This window comes from Rhinolophus sinicus, chromosome 13 (genome assembly GCF_057876585.1).
Source record: "Rhinolophus sinicus isolate RSI-liver-muscle chromosome 13, RSI-T2T, whole genome shotgun sequence".
Classification (NCBI taxonomy): Eukaryota; Metazoa; Chordata; class Mammalia; order Chiroptera; family Rhinolophidae; genus Rhinolophus; species Rhinolophus sinicus.
In genome coordinates, this window is record NC_142513.1 from 21921079 (window position 1) to 21938206 (window position 17128).

The following is a 17128-nucleotide window of genomic DNA, read 5'->3' on the forward strand; positions in this document are numbered from 1 at the left end:
GGTGCGGTTGGGGCTGGCTTCATGGAGGAAGTGGGCCTGGAAGTGAGACCTGAGCAGTGGGTAGGATCTGGGTAGATGAAGTGGGCGTTCAGGGTGAGGGATTTCTGAGAACAGAGATACAGAGGTGAGAGAGAGAAGCTGTGTTCCAGAGCCGGTCAGCCTGCCAGGCCCAGAGAGCTGGTGAAGGAGAGTAGAGGGAGGTGAGGATGTACCTCCTTAGAGGTCTTTGTATGCCAGGCCCCTCTGGCCTCACTGGCTGGCCTCTTAGAACATATAGGTCAGGGGGAAACAGTGGCTTCATTGCTCAACGACCTTCCATGGCTCCCATGGCCCACCCAGTGAGGCCCAAAGTGTGGCCAGGCATTCAAGACCCCAGCAAGCCCTGGCCCATTGCAGAGCCCCTCTGCTCTCTCAGGTGGGCATGTCCACTACACTCAAACACCATTTCCTTTTCTGCCTTCAAGTCTTCGTTTCCATGCCCTGAAACACCACACCCCCCTCTTGGCTCTTTTCATCCATCCTCTGAAGACAAGTTAAAGGCTTTGGCTCCAGGAAGCCTTCAGTGGAATGGACCTCCTCTCACTTTTAAATTCCCAGAGCTTTTTACTTAGGGTGTTTTAAAACACACCCCTTAGCCCAGCCAGCCTGATGCAGGCAGGGTGGCAGTAACATGTGCCTGGGCTTTGGAACCAGTCAGATCTGGGTTCAAATTCTCCCTCAGCCACTAGCTGTGGGACATTGGGCACATCATTTGGCCTTTCCTTGATGACATTTTCTGACGTATATAATATGAATCAGACCTCATTGAGGCTTAAATGTGGTTATATGTACAAATTTCCTGGCACACAGTAGGCCCTCCTGCAGCTCTCACTATTTTTGTGGTTGTTCAAATTACAAATCATATCCATCTCACCCTCTAGGAGCTCAGGCCAGGAAGGGAATGCGCCTGTTTTTCCCCCCTAGTCCCCTAGTGCTTGGCACATAGTAGGGGATTTGTAAAGGCTGACCTATCAGTTTTCCTAGGCCATGCAGACCCACTCTCCCCACCCTGCCCCGCATGCGTGAGACTGGGGGTAGGCCCTGATGGCCCACACCTGCTCCCTGAGGCTGACCCGGCAAGCTGCTAGGTGCCGGCATCCAGCATCAATAAATTACTGGCGAGTTCAGGTGACGGGACAGATCCAATATCAGCTTCCTCTGTGTCCTGCAGGAACACTCAGGCCCTGGGGATCCCCCTTCATAAGCCTCCCCAACCAAGGGCTTCATCAGAATAACAGAGTTGATCACAGGGCACCTACTGTGTGACAGGCCCTATCTGGGCACTTTGTACTACATTTGATTGACATCTCACAATGATTCTGCAAAGTCAGTACTAGCTCCACTTTACAGATGAGGAAACTGAGGCTTAATGAAGTGAAGTGACTTGCAAAAGACAAAATTAACAGAATGAAAAGCCTCCTTCCTTTTTAATTTGATATAAATCTTCCTGGATCTTATCGCAATTTTTAATTATAATGTGAGCACATACACACACCCACACACACACACATACATACATACATACTTAGGCTATATCCCCAATAAATTCATTCATTTATTCAACAACTATGTATTGAATACCTACTATGTGCCAGGTTGTTCTGGATGTTGGAGATACTGTAGACAAGGAGACAGAATCCCTGCCCTTTTGGAACATACATTCCAGTGCATGAGAGGAACAGAAACAAGGAAACAAATACATGTTACAATGAAAGGTGGTGCTGAGTCTGTGAAGGTGAATAAAGCAGGGCAGGGGATAGTCACTGGGGGACTATTTTTGAAAGGGCAGTCAAGGAGGGCTCCTCTGGGGAGGTGACATTTGAATGAAATCTTTATCTCTTTATGCTTTAGTTTCTGGAAAAGGGAGATCTTGGACTCAAGGGATTCTCAAACTGCGAGGTGGGCAGAATGTTTCCCCACTTGGCTGTGGTTCCACAGGCACCATGGCATGGGCCATTGTAGGTGCAGAGACATTTTTCTCTTTTTCCTTGTTTGCCCTGAGTGCTTCCATCCAAGGAACCCTTAGGGTAGGGCTTCTCTGAGATGCTTATCTAAGCCCCCATCATATGTTCTCACAGCACCTTTTTGTTTTCTAATTCTCAACCCATTTGTCACGATTTTTTTAAAGTCAGCTCCTCCCTGAGCTTCACAAGGGCTGGGCCAGGTCGATCTTGTTAATGGTTGTATTCCCAACACCAGGCATGGCATCTGACATACAGAGGATACTCAAACAAATGTCAGAATGAATGGCAGATGGACATAGTGGTAATATAAGCTAACGTTTATTGAGTGCTTATTCTCATAACAGCCCAGTGAGTTAGGAAAAATTATTATGCCCATTTTACCGGCATTGAAAACTGAGGCTTAGAGAAATCAAGGCTCTCATCTAAGGTCACTCAGTGGCAGAGCCTGTTGGGAAGAGCACACTAAATGCTGATAGACTGATTGATTGTAGGGAGGCAGAGTAGTGTGGTGGAAAATGCTGTCGACTCTAGTATGAGACATGCATTTTGAGAACGAGCTCATTCATTCATTCATTCATTCATTCGCTCATTTATTCAATAATTATTAAACCTCAGCCCCTGTGCTGGGCACTGGTAGATACAACCAACCAGGCAATCATGATATGGTGTGGTCAGAGCTGGGATGGGAAAGGCCCAGGGGTCTGTGAGCAACCATGGAAGCCCCTGAACCAAACTGAAGGGTCAGGAAGCCTTTCTGGGTGAGGTGGACCTGGAGCAGCTGATTGGCATGGCCAGGCAGACTGCAGGAGGAGAAGCTTTGAAATGGGGGTTGGCAATGGCACAAGCCCTTGGAGGTGGCACCAGCGTCTGGCAGTGGAAATCACTCCTCCCCAAGACTTCAGGGCCTCCTCCCAGCCTTTGTTAGACTGTGGGGCCTGAGTCACTTTGCCCTACCCCAGGCCTGGAACTCTGCCCCACCCCAGGCCAGGATGGGGCCACCCCACCTCTCAATTGTAGGCATTGCTACTCATCTGGGCCCAGAGTCAGAGCTCAGTAAAAAGCAGGTGATTTGGGCAGAACCAGACGAAGGCCAGGTGCACACTCTGCCTGTGGCCCTGAGCCTCTTCCCTTCTCTGGGACTCAGTTTACCCACCTGTAACAGGCAGTTTAGACTGTATACTCTCTGCAGACCCTTCATCGCTTACCTCTTGTGACCCAGTATATTACTGTTAGTATTGGAAGTAGATATGAGCCCTGGTGTTCTGGACTCCCTGTGCTCAATCCCAGCCTCCCTTGGATATCCAGGGGCTCCACTGACTATGATTAAGTGGCAGCCTACTATGTCCTTTCGGTAGGTATCTGGAATGGAAAGAAAGAAGGAACAGTTGCCCTCTATGATCACGACTGCCTACCCCACTCCCAAGCTGGGTATTGTGAGAAACTTACTTCCCACCCAGCATATTCTGGGGCAGGATCCCTGTTCAAGGATGTCACTGACATGAACAGGCCAGCGGTCTGGGAATCTGTTTCCACAGAAGTGGGAATGGGCTGCAGCAGGCCATTCTCAGGTCTTGGCTCAGTCACCTCTACCTGGGGCAAGAGGCTGAGATATGCCTGGTATAGAGTGAGCTGACACATGAGAGGAGAAACTAAGGCCTCCGACCTCTAAGCCTTTTGATCACAGACCCCTGGGCTACTGCAGTTGCCCTCTACTCCTCAATCTCTCCCGTTTAAAACTCACCAATGGCTTCCCATCACATCTAGAACGCAATTCAAAGTTTTTCCCATGGTCTCCTGCCTTCCAGCTCCTCTTCACTCACCTTACTCTAGTCATACTGGCCTCCTTCCAGCTTTTGGAAAATGCCAATCTCTTTCCCACCTCAGGGTCTTTGTACATTCTGCCTGGAATGCTCTTCCCTCGGAACACAGCTGGCTCCTTTTCATTTAAGTAACTCTCAAATCTGCCTCCTCAGAGGCGTCTTTCCTGATCCCCCTAAGAAAAGCAGTCCCTCCTGCCCACTATTTGTTTTCACAGCTCCCTATTTCCATCAGGGCCCTTTCCCCAAGTTGTATTATTGATAGTTAGTTTATTCAGCGGCTGTCTTCCCCACCCATCAGTGAGCTCCTAGAAGGTAAGGCCCTTAGAGATCCCCAGCACCTGGTACATAATGACTGCTCAAGAAGTGTGTTGAATGAATGAAACATGAAAAGTATCAACAATGCTCATCTTCCTCCTTGAATACTTTGCAGCCTCTATGAAGGAGAAAGTGGCATTTATTGGACACATGTTACTATGCCAGGTTCTCTCCTATATTTTATTCTGCTGAGCCTTTACATCCATAACATTCTGTCCATTGTACAGATGATAAAGTTGGGGTTCAGTGACCCGCCTGAGGTCACCCAGCGAAGGTGGACTGATGGGTTCATTCAGTTCAGAGGCAGCCAGTGGGCATGAAGAATGCTATGGCAAATAGTTAGGATTTAATCCCAAATCTGTTTGACTCTACCTGAAGCCTATGTTCTTTTCACTACACCATACTTTCTGCCACACTAGAACTCAGCCCAAGATGGACAACCAGGTTTTTAGATTCTGAAAGGCTGGCTAAGACCCTGATTGCATGGAGAGGTGGTCTGGCTTAGCGGGTATTGAAGTGGGTCTTGGAATGAGACAGAGAGACCTGGGATCAAATGAGGGCCCCACCACCTAGGCACCAGGGAACCCTTGTGGAAAGTGACCATTAGCATTGCTGGGCTAGAGCAACTTTGTTCTCAGGAAGGGAGTCAGCTGTGGGGGTGTTAAGGGATATATTGGAAAAGTCAGGCCATGGTCTTCGCAGTCAGGCAGGCGCCCCTGTACCTCTGGACCTAGGTGGCCTTTGGGTAGTACCTTCCCTTCTCTGAGCCCCAGAGGTCACCTCTGAAAAATGGGCATGCTAGCATGGAACCAAAAAGAGCTCTTAGGAAGATAAAGAGGAAAAATGACTGTGGAGTTGTTGGTGTATATAAAGTAACATGGAAATGTAAATTATCTAAAAATAAGTTTATGTGAAATGCAGAGAGAGGTTGGGACTTAAACGACTTCTTGGGTTCTTTAAGCATTTATTGGCACCTACTGTGTACCAGGTACTGTGCTAGGGTCTGGGGTATAGGGATGAGTCAGACATGGGCCCTGAGCCCCCTGTCACTGGTGGTAGGGAGCTGAGCACATACAGTGTGGGGATCCCTCCCAGCAGGATGGCAGGGGGAGACTTCTTGTATGATGTGGTAGCAAGAGCCAGATAACCCTAGCTGAAACCTTCCCCTCCTCCCTGCATGACCTTGAGCAGGTCAGGTCACCTCTCCAAGCCCCAGGCCTTCATCTATAAAAAGGGCCAGTCCCCTCTGCCTCTCAGAGTTGCCAGGACATGGCACAATATAGGTATCAAGGTGGGGGACATTGGGATGGGGGTAGCCAGTATTTCTTAGGCAGAAAATGGTCTTGCACTGGCTAAAATCTGGGCCTCAGGCTTGAGTGGTGACTTGCCTACAGGAGAGGCCTGGGGATATGTGGGCTGGACCCCAGGGAACAGCAGGGAGAGAAGCACAGCAATTCCTCACAACCTGTTTAGAAAGGAGGGCAGAAATTCTGGGGAATTGCTCTGTGCCTTTATTTATGTTAGTAATTTCATTAAGGGGGAGGGGGCTGGCTCTACCCAAGCTCAGCTCTGCCCAGGGAGTAGGGGGCTGGTGGGCCACCTGAGTTTAACTCAGCAAGAGATTCTAGGCCAAGGTACACCCAAGAAGACAGGGTATCTCAGGCTGAGTTTGTGAGTGTGTTGAGTGTTGCCTGAAGCCTTGGTGGGGTTGTCCTGAGTGAGGCCATGGGCCAAGGTTGACGACTTCCCTGGGGTTGTCTCAGAGCAGTGGGGCTGGCAGAAGCAAGGCAGACCAAACTTCGGGGAATTTGGGGTGAGGCTGAGGGGAGGAAGTTGGGGGCCCCTAAGAGAGGCGGTTTGGGGTTCCCCAGCGGAACACTGCTCTTCTGGCTCCCGGCTCGTACCAGAGTGGTCAGGCCAGTTGTCCGGAGGGAAGGGGCCCTGGTACCGCCAGCGCCGGGCTAAAATCGGGTGGGGCCGCCCCGGCGAGGCAGGGACGCTGGTGGTCGGGCGGGGTCTGTGCCCTACTCCCTGCGAGACTGGCAGGTCCGTACCAAGCGCGGCCTGCGAGGCGCGGGCCAGGCCCGGCCAGAGGAAACTCGGTCCCTGCGCTGAGCACTGCGCGCCTGCAGCTCCTGCCCTCCCCGCGGCTGCGGGCGCGGCAGCCCCCGCGCCCCCAGGGGCCCGGCCGAGCGGGGGCTGGGCCCCACGGGCGAGCACGGGAGGGGGGACGGCGGCTAAGGCTGCGACGCTCTAACAGGTGGGATCCCGCGGCGTGGTGGAGGCGGGCGCGGGAGGAGGAGGAGGAGGAGGAAGAGCAGCGGCAGCGGGAGCTTGAGCAGGAGCAGGATGAGCCGCGCGAGCTGACAGCCGCCGCCGCCGCCCGCGCTCAGGCTCGGTCTCGCTCCCGGCGCCCGGGGCCGCTCCCCGCCTCCCGCCTCCCCTGGCCGCCCGCGGGGCGGCCCGCCCCCTCTGCACCTCCGGGCCCGGAGCTGCCTCCATCGCTCCTGCATCCCGGCCGGGGGGAGGAGGAGGCGGAGCAGGAGGCGAGCCGGAGCCGCCGCCGCCAACGCCGCCGCCGCCGCCGCCGCCGCCCGAGCAGGACAGAGCGCGCTGCAGCCCCGCGCGTCCGGCCGCCGCCCGTGCCCATCAAGCAGCTGCGCGGGAGCCACACTGCGGGACAGCCCGGGCCGCGGCGCGCCCCGGCCCGGCCCAACCCAGCCTAGTCCCGGCACCCGGCGGCCCGGCTACCGGCCCGCCCCCGAGGGCGCCGGGCGCGGCGGGAGGATGCCGAAGCCGACGCTGCTGCTGCGCGGGGGCTGGGAGCGCGAGCGCAGCCCCGGAGACTCTGAGCTGGGCCGCCAGTTCCGGGACTGGTGCCTGCGCACCTACGGCGACTCGGCCAAAACCAAGACGGTGACACGCAGCAAATACCAGCGGATCGCCGAGGTCCTGCAGGGCGGCGGCGGGACCGGCGCAGGCAGCGGCCCCGCGGCCGGAGAGAAAGGCAAGTTCCAGTTCTGGGTGCGCTCCAAGGGCTTCCGCCTGGGCAGCGGCCGGGAACCCAAGATGGGCCAAGTGGTGTATGTGCCGGTCAAGACAGGCTCGGTGAGTGCGCGCGCGGTGGCCGCGGGCCGGTCCCGCCGCGGGGCTCGGGGTGGGCGGGGGCGGGTTGGGGGTGTGGATGTGTGTCCGAACGTGTGTCCCTGAGGTTGTCCGTGGGTCTGGCTCGCCCGAGGCGCACGCGTCCCTGCTCACCCGCCCACCCCGACCCGCCACGGCAGCGCTCCCGGTTCGGGGTGTCCCTGCCCCCCTCTGCGCCGCTGCCCGGGCTGTGGCCGTGCCGGGCAGGCTGTCCCGGGCTGCTCACCCCTGCATGTTCCGTCCTCCCGTCCCCTCCCCCCGCCAGCAGGCGGCTGCTCCGAAGCCTGAGCCTCCCCCCACCCCCCCGCCCGCCCCGGGGCTGCCTGTCCCGGGCGCCTCGCGCTCCCGCCCCCGGGCCGGCTGGGCGGTGTGTGTGTCTGTGTGTCTGTGGTGTGTGTGTGTGTGTGTGTGTGTGTGTGTGTGTGTGTGTGTGTGGAGGGTGGTGCCGCGGGAAGGGGGGCAGGGGCAGCCACGGGACGGGGAGTCCACTCGCCTTCTCAGCGCCTGGGGAGGGGGCCCGCCCGGGCACTGTCTCCCCGACCCCACCCGGGGCTGTCCCGGGGAGGGGCAGCCCGAGCCGCAGCCTGGCGCAGGAGCAGCCTCCCGCGGGTGGGTGGGGCGCCCCCTCCGCCCCCCGGGCCCCTAGCCTCCCCCTCCCTGGGACGGGGGCGGCCTGACCTATCCATCCTTTCCCCTCCCCCGTCCCCGGGGCTGGCCCGGTCCGGGCGGGGTGGCGTGGGGGAGGGGGCGGGGAACCGCAGCCGCCGGGAGGGAGGAGGCGGGTGGCCGGGCGGGGGCGTCCCCTCCGGCCCGGGGCGCCCTGGAGAGGGCGTGCGGCGCGGGCCCCGCGGCTCCCCCGCGGGACCTCATTGTTCTGCAGCGGGTGGGGGCTGGGGGGGCGGCTGCTCCCCGGGCGCTGCTGAGCTTTGAACTTTCCGTCGCAGAGACCCTCCATTAGTGCGTTCAGCCCCCGGCCCTCCCGGGCCGGGCTGGCCTCCCTCCCTGCCCCCCTCACTCCCTCCCCGGCCTCGCCCGGCCCGAGCAAGCGAGCGGGGCCGCCCCGCGCCGGCCTCCCTCCCTCCCTCGCTCCCCCGCTCCCCCCTCCGTGCTCCTCCCCCGTCCGGCCCGCCCGCCCCGCGCTCAGCCCCGTCCCCGGCCGGAGCGGGCTCTTCACACACAATTGATTCGGTCGTTACGAAAAGTGCACTTGTCCCCTCCCCCTCCCCCTCCGGCAGCCGCCCGGGCCGGGCCCGCGGGGTGAAGGGGCCGAGAAGGAGAGAGGCGCGAGCCAGGGAGCGGATCTGGAGGCGCCTCCCCCCGCGCCCTGGGGACGGGGCTGCAGGCCGCGGGGAGTGGGGAGCCGTGAGCGTGGAGGGCGGGCGGCCCATCTGCGAGGAGCGCTGATAACCGCGCCGCTGCCTCTGCGGTCGCCAGCAGCCCATCTGCGCCGCTGCCGCCTCCGGCCGGACCCTGAGCAGAGGGCCAGGCCGATGGGCGCGCCAGGGCCGGATTCCCCAAGAGGAAGGCTGGGGCAGTGTCCCACCCCGCTCAAGTCAGGGACCCCTCCCAACCTAAATCAGTGCTCTCCCCCAAACCTGGAGAATCTGGATCATTTCCCCCTCCCCTGATGAAGCCAGAGACCCCTTCCCCAGCCCAAATCAGTGCCCACTTTCCCACAAGGGGAATATGGGTCATTGCCTCTTCCCAGCCTAGGTCAGCCCTCCCAACCCTGCTATTTCCTCCCTCCCTCAGTTCTCCCCCATCTTGGGCTAGTGTCCCCAGCCTAGGTGAGGTCAGTGACCCATCAGATGGTTGGCTGGGTCTGTGCCCCCTACCTTGAGTCATTGCCCTGAGACCTCCAGGCTTCCCAGGTCAGTTAGTGGCCCCCATCCATCCCATCCAGGTTATCCCTCCCTAGTGAGTTGGGAGTCTTGGCCCAATCTCTTTCTTAGTCTGAGGCAGGAGCTCCCAATACACCCACTCCTGGAGTTGGGGGGCAGGTGGTAGCTGGTTCACTGGTTTTCTGTGTGGGTGGACCTCTCCTCTAGGGAATGGGCATCATGGGGCAGTCCCCCTAACCCATTTGCCACAGTCACAGCAGAGCAAGGGCACACGTGTCCATCCAGGCCACATGCAGTAATTGGGTGCTAGGCCTGGGTCTCACATCCTGCCAGCCCAGCAGTCTCTTCAGACCCTTCATGAGGCCCATACTGACCTGCCCTGGCAGCAGGGGCCTCATAAGCCTCCACCCTGGCTCCCAGACCAATAATAAGCCCTCCCCAAGGGACCACCTGCCTGGGAGGCAGAGAAAGGGGCCCCAGGCCTCCCTGCCCAGGCTGCCAGGAGGATAACAAACACAACAGACGTGCCCTCCTGTGACAGCCCGCCCATTGAGCTCTCCACACCCGCCTGCCTGGCCTGCTGGTCCCCAGAGAGCCTGTTAGTTACCTGCCACTTGCCCAGCCAACCGGAGCCAGCCACAGGAGATGCCCCTAGTCTTGCCACCCCCATATCCAAGCACCTTCCTGGGGCTCAGTTATTATTTTTACATTTCCATTTTCCTTTTCACTGATCTAAGAGGAATGAATCCTGCTGGGAATTCAGGGGCAGCCATAGCCTGTTCCGGGGAGGGGCTGAATGGGACCTTCTTTGAAAGGTGCAAAGGACATCCCCCATTTTCACTCACCCCACACACACCCTCACACACCCAATTAAAGTTATCATTGCCTCTGGTGGCAGTTGGGGGAGGTCCTGTAGTTTTGTCTTGGGTGGGTTTTGTGAAGGTCATTGGGCCTTAAACCTTTGTCTCAGGCATTTGTTTAGCACCCACAGGCCTCGTGGGGGGCACTGGGGCATTGGGGTGGGTTAGACTCTGTGCCTGCTCCTGGAGAACCCAGCTAGTGGGGGAAGTGGGTACAGCTGTGGATATGATCAAGAAGCCAGGCAGAACAATTTCAGGAAAGTGGGGGCGTGGGAGTTGGGTCATCCAGCAGCTGAACATGGGCCCCCTGCGTGGGCTCGGTCCTAAGGGTGGCCATGGTGTGTCGTCTCTCTTCCATGTTGCTGCCCCCTCTTTGGGCCCCCTTTCCTCCTCCCACAGCCATATGCGGTGCTGTGGTTGGGGCCCTTTCCGAGTCCTGGCCAGCAGCAGGTCGATGATCTGACACCACTTGTCCTGTCCCATCTGGCCCTGAGCTTTTCTGGGTGTGTGTGACAAAGGCTTAATCTGTCCGGACGGCCCAGGGCGGAGAGGAGGGCAAGGGGAATTACACTCTGCAGGGGCCTCCTGCAGCTGGGGCCCGGGTGGGGGGCGGGGCAGGGCGGGGGTCGAGCAGCAGAAGCCTGGGTGTGGGGGGAGAGGCAAGTTGGTCTTCAGTTTGCAGGTTGTCACAGGAAATAGAAGTGGAGGCGGAGGACTGAGGGGAGGAGGGCGGAGTCCTCCACACTGGGCACGGGGCGCTCTTGGGGATAAGATCTTTTTATGACAAGAGCCAGCCAGGCCTCCTGGCTGAGCAAAGCCTGGGTAGGATTTATTATTTCTTGAGTTTGGCCTGCTCCGGCCTCCGTGGGCTGCCAAGCAGGGGAAGCAAACTCCTTGGAGGCAAGACCCTCTGATTCCGTTCCAGCTTCAGCCACAAAGTGAACCAACCCCTTTCCTTTTCCTCTGGTCTCTCAGAGCTGTGCTGTCCTCAGGGCCTGCGGGGGCCTCAGGTTATGTCTGGGGCGGGGCCCTGGACCATCTGTCAACTCCCAGGATGAGAAAGCCCCAAGGCTTCTTGGAGATAGATGTTCTCAGCCCAACTCTGCCATCTTCTAGATGGAAAAACTGAGGCTTTGAGAGAAGTTTCTGTTGGTAGGGAATGCAGATCTCTGTGCTTCACTGTGGCTTCTCCATGGCCCATCACATGCCAGGATCCCCCATTAGAGCACCATTCCCCGAGGGGAAATGCTGGATCGCCCAACTCCACTCTCAACACCAGGCTTTTTCTGAGCCGGACCCCAGGTGTTCCGCTGGCCAAATTGACTAATGGTGGTCTTTTCCCAGTTTGCAGACAACGTTCATTTAGTGGAGAGCATTTTCACAGTCTTCAGTCTTTCTCCCCAGAGCTTTTGTGTAAACCTTTGGCACCTGCGGCCACTGGTCTAGGCGGGAAATGGCCTCTGACTTAGCACAGTGTAATATATGTTGTGACCTTCAGTTGAATACCTCAATATTTCCCGCTTTTCTCCAAATTATCACCACAGTGACCCTTTCCGAGTTACTATTGTGAGCACATTACTGTGCTGGGACGCTGTACATGTCACTGTGCTGAGACGCTGGTCCCAGTGACTTTTCGAATTCTCACAGCAGCCCAGGTCAGTGCTGTTACTGTTACTGGCATCCTTCAGAGGAGTAAATTGAGGCTTAAGGAGGCTCAGAATTTCCCTAAGGCCATCACTGCTGGGGGCAGGCCCTGAACTTGGGTACTGCCTGCGCACATGTCCATTCTGACCCTGTCAGAGGTGTCTTGCAGCCTGATCCAATTTGAAAGCCTAGGTCCTTCATGACAAGCTTTCAGTTGATTACACCTTAATCTGAATTAGTTTAGAAGAATCCCTCTGGTCAACATGTCTGTAATCACAGGCTGGTGCTTGAGGCAGGATTGGCTCCCTGGGAGCTTTCTCGGGGCTCACTAGGACAGAAATGGAGTAAGAAGGGAGGAGGCCTCTGTTCTCCTGGGTCCAGGGGTCCTTTGGGAGGAGGTTGACAATGAGGGCTGGCATGGGCCCCATTTAAATTTTTCATGGCAGAGTGGGCTATTTTATTAAGTACGCCTCAGTGATTCAGGTGAATGTGGTCTTGGGGACCCTGGGGGACTGCATTTGGGAGCCTGGGTGATGTTGAGGGATCAGGCTCTGCCTTTCTGGGACCTGGGTCACTGTTTGCTGGGGGGGTGGGGGGGGTGGACAGCATGTCCCCTTCTCCTTTGGGTCAGACCTGAACGTCTAGGAGTCAGGAAGTCCTGTTGGGAGGACTGGGGACTAGGGAGCCTGTGGCTGGGGCTCCTCAGCGACCACGTGACCCAGCCTCAGGCTAACCTGGGCTTTTCCAAGCCAGCTCTTACCTTGGAGGTGGTGGGATTGAGGACTGTGCACATGTGCGTGAGCTCATGAGTAGAGCATGTGTGTGCACGTGGGGCGGTGTGCATGTGTGTGTGCAGGCAGAAGCGTGACTATGTGGGTGTGAGTGTGCCTGTGCCTGTCCATGTGTGGCTGATGATTCTGTGTGCCGGGAGCAGTGTGTGTGTGTGTGTGTGTGTGTGTGTGTGTGTGTAGAGGTGGAGGGGAGACTGCATGCATGTGAATGTGTGTGATTGAGCGTCTGTGTTGACAGATGTGCAAGCACCTGGGGTGTGGGCATTGGCAGACCACGAGTGTGCCTGTGTGCGTGCACACATGTTCCGGATCCTACTGAAAAAACCCTGTCAGCCTGGCAGTGCGGTGTTGACAGCGGTGTCCTCCATCATAGCCAAGCCAGCCTGAGCTGCTGCTCTGGCCTTTGCTGCCCCTGGGGTCTCAGCAGCTGCCTACTCAGAACCTACCTACTAGGTTCCCTGTGTTCACTATGAGGGAGGGAGTGGACATAAGAGGTAGCGCCGTGTCCCTCTCCCCGCAGTGGCCAAGGCATCTCCCTATTTCCAGCCTTTTTCTCCTGCCTACTCCTTGCCCTACAAGGGCAGCAGGATAAAGCTTGTGACCTCAGCCATGGTGGCACTTAGTAAGCCCAAAGCCAGACATCGTGGGGGTCAGGATGAGTCCTCTCGGGAGAGAAGGCTCTGGACTTGAAGTGACGGGGCCAGGACCTATGGGATGCTAACCAACTCAAACCACTTCCTTGCATGTGACCCAGGTAAGTAGCCTGCTTGACCTGGCCGAGTCTCAGTTTCCTCATCTGGGAAACAGGCCCTAAAGCCCCACTTCCAGGAGGCTTGGCAAACAGGAAGAGCCTCTGCTATCATTTGAAAGGACATTCTGCTTACTTGTGTCAGAGCAAGCCTGGCCCTTGGACCCCAAAGCAGGAGAGGGAGCAGAACCGAGGTGGGCAGCTTATTAGAATAAGGACTCCTGAGTCTGCTTTCTGCCCCTGGCCTAGTCTGACATAGAGGGTAAGTGACGGGCTTGGGGTTTCAAGCCAAGGGACTCTGCCTTCAAATCCCAGCTCTGCCTTTTTACCAATTTGGCCTTAGTTTTTTATCTGTAAAATTGAGCTCATAATCCTATCTTGTTCGTAGGACAGGTGTGAGATGACTGTATTAATGCATGTAGAGCCTGAAGAATGTAGCAAGTCCTAGGAAATGATCGCTGCTATGTGATCTCACTGAGCCTCAGTTTTCTCACCTGGAAAATGGGGGTGGTGATGAAAGATGACATGGGTATTAAATGGGACAATGGAAATAAAGTACCCAGCCAAGTTCCCGGCACATAGTAGGTGGGCAGCAACTATTAGTTCCCTAGAGATTGTGTCTGTGTCTTTTCTCTATCTCCAGTGCCATTGGGAGCCTGGTTCATGTTGTATTGAATAGTACAGAACACCAGAAAAGTCCTGGTGAAAAACAGGTGTGACATGAGCCCCCAGGGCTGGGAACATGAAGACTTAAGGTCTCTGTTTGCCATCACTGGTTCCTGCCCTAAGCCTCAGTTTCCCTAGTTATCACACAGGGAAGTCTCCTGTGGTCCCTTCTGCTTCTGAATCCCTTCCTGGTGCTGGGGGTACCAGATCCCAGAGGTCAGTGTACAAGAGGGAAGAGGGTTGCGGCTTTACCAAGGTACTTACCAGGTAGGAAGGTATAATAGAAGGCTTAGCCTCCCAGAGGCCTCTCACACACCCCCGCCCCACCCTTGCCCTAGTCGCTGGTCAAAACCCTGAGTTCTGGGTTCTTACAGAGAACACAGTGAGGCTGCTGTAATGACTGCCTCCCTCTGGCAAGGGTCTGAGCACATCTCCCATGTTTTCAAGCCCCTGCCATTTGCCAGACACTTTATTTCATTTAATCTACCCTGGATTCTGTGAGGTAGCTGAGAACCTGACATCAGAGAGGCCAGGGACCCTCCCTGAGTCTTACAGTGAGCAAGTGGCAGGGCGTGGGTTCCATGGCTGTCTGACCCTCTAAGCCTCTGGGTGTGGAGGCAGGGGTCTGCAGGTGTTGTAGCCCTCCCACGTCCCCACCTCAGGCTCATGGTGTCCTTTCATCTGAGGGCACTCCACAAAAGCTTCTCAGAGCTGCAGACAGCCCTCCCACTGGCCCAGACCCAGCCTGGTGGGAGACAGATGCCACTCCTCCCCCACACCCCTTGCCTTCTCATCTCAACTACAGCTATAGGCCTGACCAGGCCTGGGCAGGCTGTGAGGATTGGGGAGAGGGAGGAGTTGGGAGGCTGGCCTGTCCTCTCCCCACAAGGTCATTGACTCCCCTCAGCATCCAATCCTCTTGGCCACCCTGGGACATGGGGCTTCTCAGCTGCAGATGGGGAAACTAAGGTCGAGAGTGGAAGGAACTCGCTCAAGATCCCACCGAGCCTCAGCACTGGGTGTGAGCCCATCTGGTTCCAAAGCCTGGAGGGTCATTCATTCTTTCACTTGCTCACTCATTTGCTCCTCTCACCGGCCTCCCCATCTCAGCAGCTCCATCCTTCCCTTGCTCGGGCCACACCTGGAGTCATTTTTTATTCCTTTTTCTTACCACCCTCCCTCCCCATGCAACCCATTTGCAAATCCTATTGGTTCTACCTTCAAAATACATCTCAAATTTTATCTTCTCACCACCTCCACTGCCACTAGGCTTGTCCAAGCCGAGAGATGCATCCACCTACCTACTAGGTTCCCTGTGTTCACTCTGGACCCTGTAATCCCCTCTGACTCATACAGCCAGAGGAAACTTTGCAAAAAGCAAATCAGATTCTCTCCCTCTTCTCAGAACCCTCCAAGGCTCCGATCTCATTCAAAGCCCCAAACCAAAGCCTTTCCCAAAGCCTACAAGGCCTTGCATGATCTGGTCCCAGCTGCCTTGCTGCCCTCAGCTCCCTCCACTCTTCGTTTATTCATTCAGGCTCAGCCACACTAGCCTCCTTGCTGTCCCCTCCTTGCGATCCCAGAAACCACCAAACACAGTCCAGCCCCAGGGCCCTTGTACTGGCTGTTCTCCCAGCTCAGAACACTCTTCCCCCAGGTGTCTACATGGCTGGCTCCCTCTCCTCTTTCGGGGTTTTGCCCAAATGTCACCTCCTCCCTGATGACCCAGTCAGGACAGCTTTAGGACCCTTGGACCCTATCCCCCCACCCCTTTCTACTTAATTTTTCTCTATAGCCCTTATCACTCCCTGACATTCTCTCTCTTTCTCTCTCTCTCTCTCTCTCTCTCTCTCTCTCTCTCTCTCTCTTTCTCTTTCTCTCTCCCTCTCCCTCTCCCTACACACACACACACACACACACACACACACACACACACACCGGGGGTGCCAAAAAAATGTATACAAGTGGACACTTTGGTCAGTGTTGCTCAAGCAGTAGTTCACTGTAATCAGTGTCTGGACGCTGATGGGAACCACTATGAGCACATCTCGTAATTGCAGAAGTCAAACGTGACTTGTATTCATCTTTTGTTACCGGTATATATTGAGTGTTACAATTTTAATACAGTTTTCCTTTCTTAAAATGTATAAACATTTTTTTGAACATTCTCTGTGTATATTAATTAATTAACTTCCTTATTTATTTTTACTAGTTTATATGTTTCGTATCTGTCTCTCTGCAAGGCTATGAGCTCCACCAGGGCAGATGTGTCTGTGTTGTTCGCTGCTGTATTCCCAGGGCCCAGAATAGCCCCTGCCCCTATGGGGTTCCCCACTGTGGGATGAGGGGGTGGTGCGGGGCGGGCAGGTGGAGTGGGGGAGGAAACAATGACAGCATCTGTCTCAGAGCAGGAATCTGAGAACCACCCATCCAGTTCTGCCCTCCAAGGGCCTCAGGAGCCCCAGGGCCCAGACCCGTCCTCCTGCCCAAGGGTGTCCAAGGAGTCCTCAGGAAGGTGACATTTGAGCTGGACCTTGAGGGGCAAAACAAAAGTTTCAGCAAGAGCAGAACAGGGGGAAGCTCGTTGCAGGGAGTGGGAATATATGAACACGGGCTGAGAGGTGGGACAGGTTTAGGCGGGGTCAGGGCCTAGTATGTGATGGTGATGAGGCCACTTTCCTGGAGAAGCCTGTTCTGCAGAATATTTCAAATGGGGTGGGGGTGGGTAACTGGTTAAATCAGCTTGAGAACTGCTGTGGGGTACGGAGGGGATGAGCTGGTGTAATTGGTTGGGGCCAGATGGAGGAGAAAAAATCTGGAAAGCCACTCAGAGGAGCTAGTGCGTCACCATCAAGGACAGCAAGGAGTCCGCAGGAGGGCTTTTAGTAGGAGGGGAGATAAGGTTAGATTTGGGTTTTAGAAGGAAGCCTTGAAATGCTGTGGCAAGAAGGTGTGTTCCGGAGAAGGAGAAATAGGCTGCAAAATGGGTGCAGAGAGAGAAGGCAAGAACCAGGTGCTGGTGGCAGAGCTGGGATTCCAATGCAGGTCTGTTGTTGGCTGTAGTACTTACCCTCTGGACTTTCCTACTGTTGCTCTGCCCAGGGGAGCCCTGTCACTGGGGCAGACTCCTTTCCACATCCCCACGAAAATGACAATCCCACTGTTTAAGAGTTTCACATGATTCTCCGGCCTGGGATAGAGAGGAGGGGCTGATTTCCTTGAAGGACAAGAGGTTGAAAACTGGGTAACATGGGCGGGGGGTTAGTAGGTAGGCTCAAGGGGCACTGTTGGTGCCA

General features: G+C 56.2%; 1 protein-coding gene across 2 annotated transcripts in view; it reads left to right on the forward strand.

Moving 5' to 3' along the window:
• Positions 1 to 6729: 6729 nt before the first annotated feature.
• NOL4L (nucleolar protein 4 like) overlaps positions 6730 to 17128 on the forward strand; it is a 126192-nt gene continuing 115793 nt past the window's right edge. The window contains exon 1 of one of the 2 annotated variants that reach the window (XM_019748480.3): positions 6730 to 7246. In XM_019748480.3, coding sequence (XP_019604039.1) covers positions 6926 to 7246 — 321 coding nt within the window. In that variant the 5' untranslated portion in view covers positions 6730 to 6925. The remainder of the gene's footprint in view (positions 7247 to 17128) is intronic. The other variant, XM_019748479.3, reaches the window with a different exon arrangement.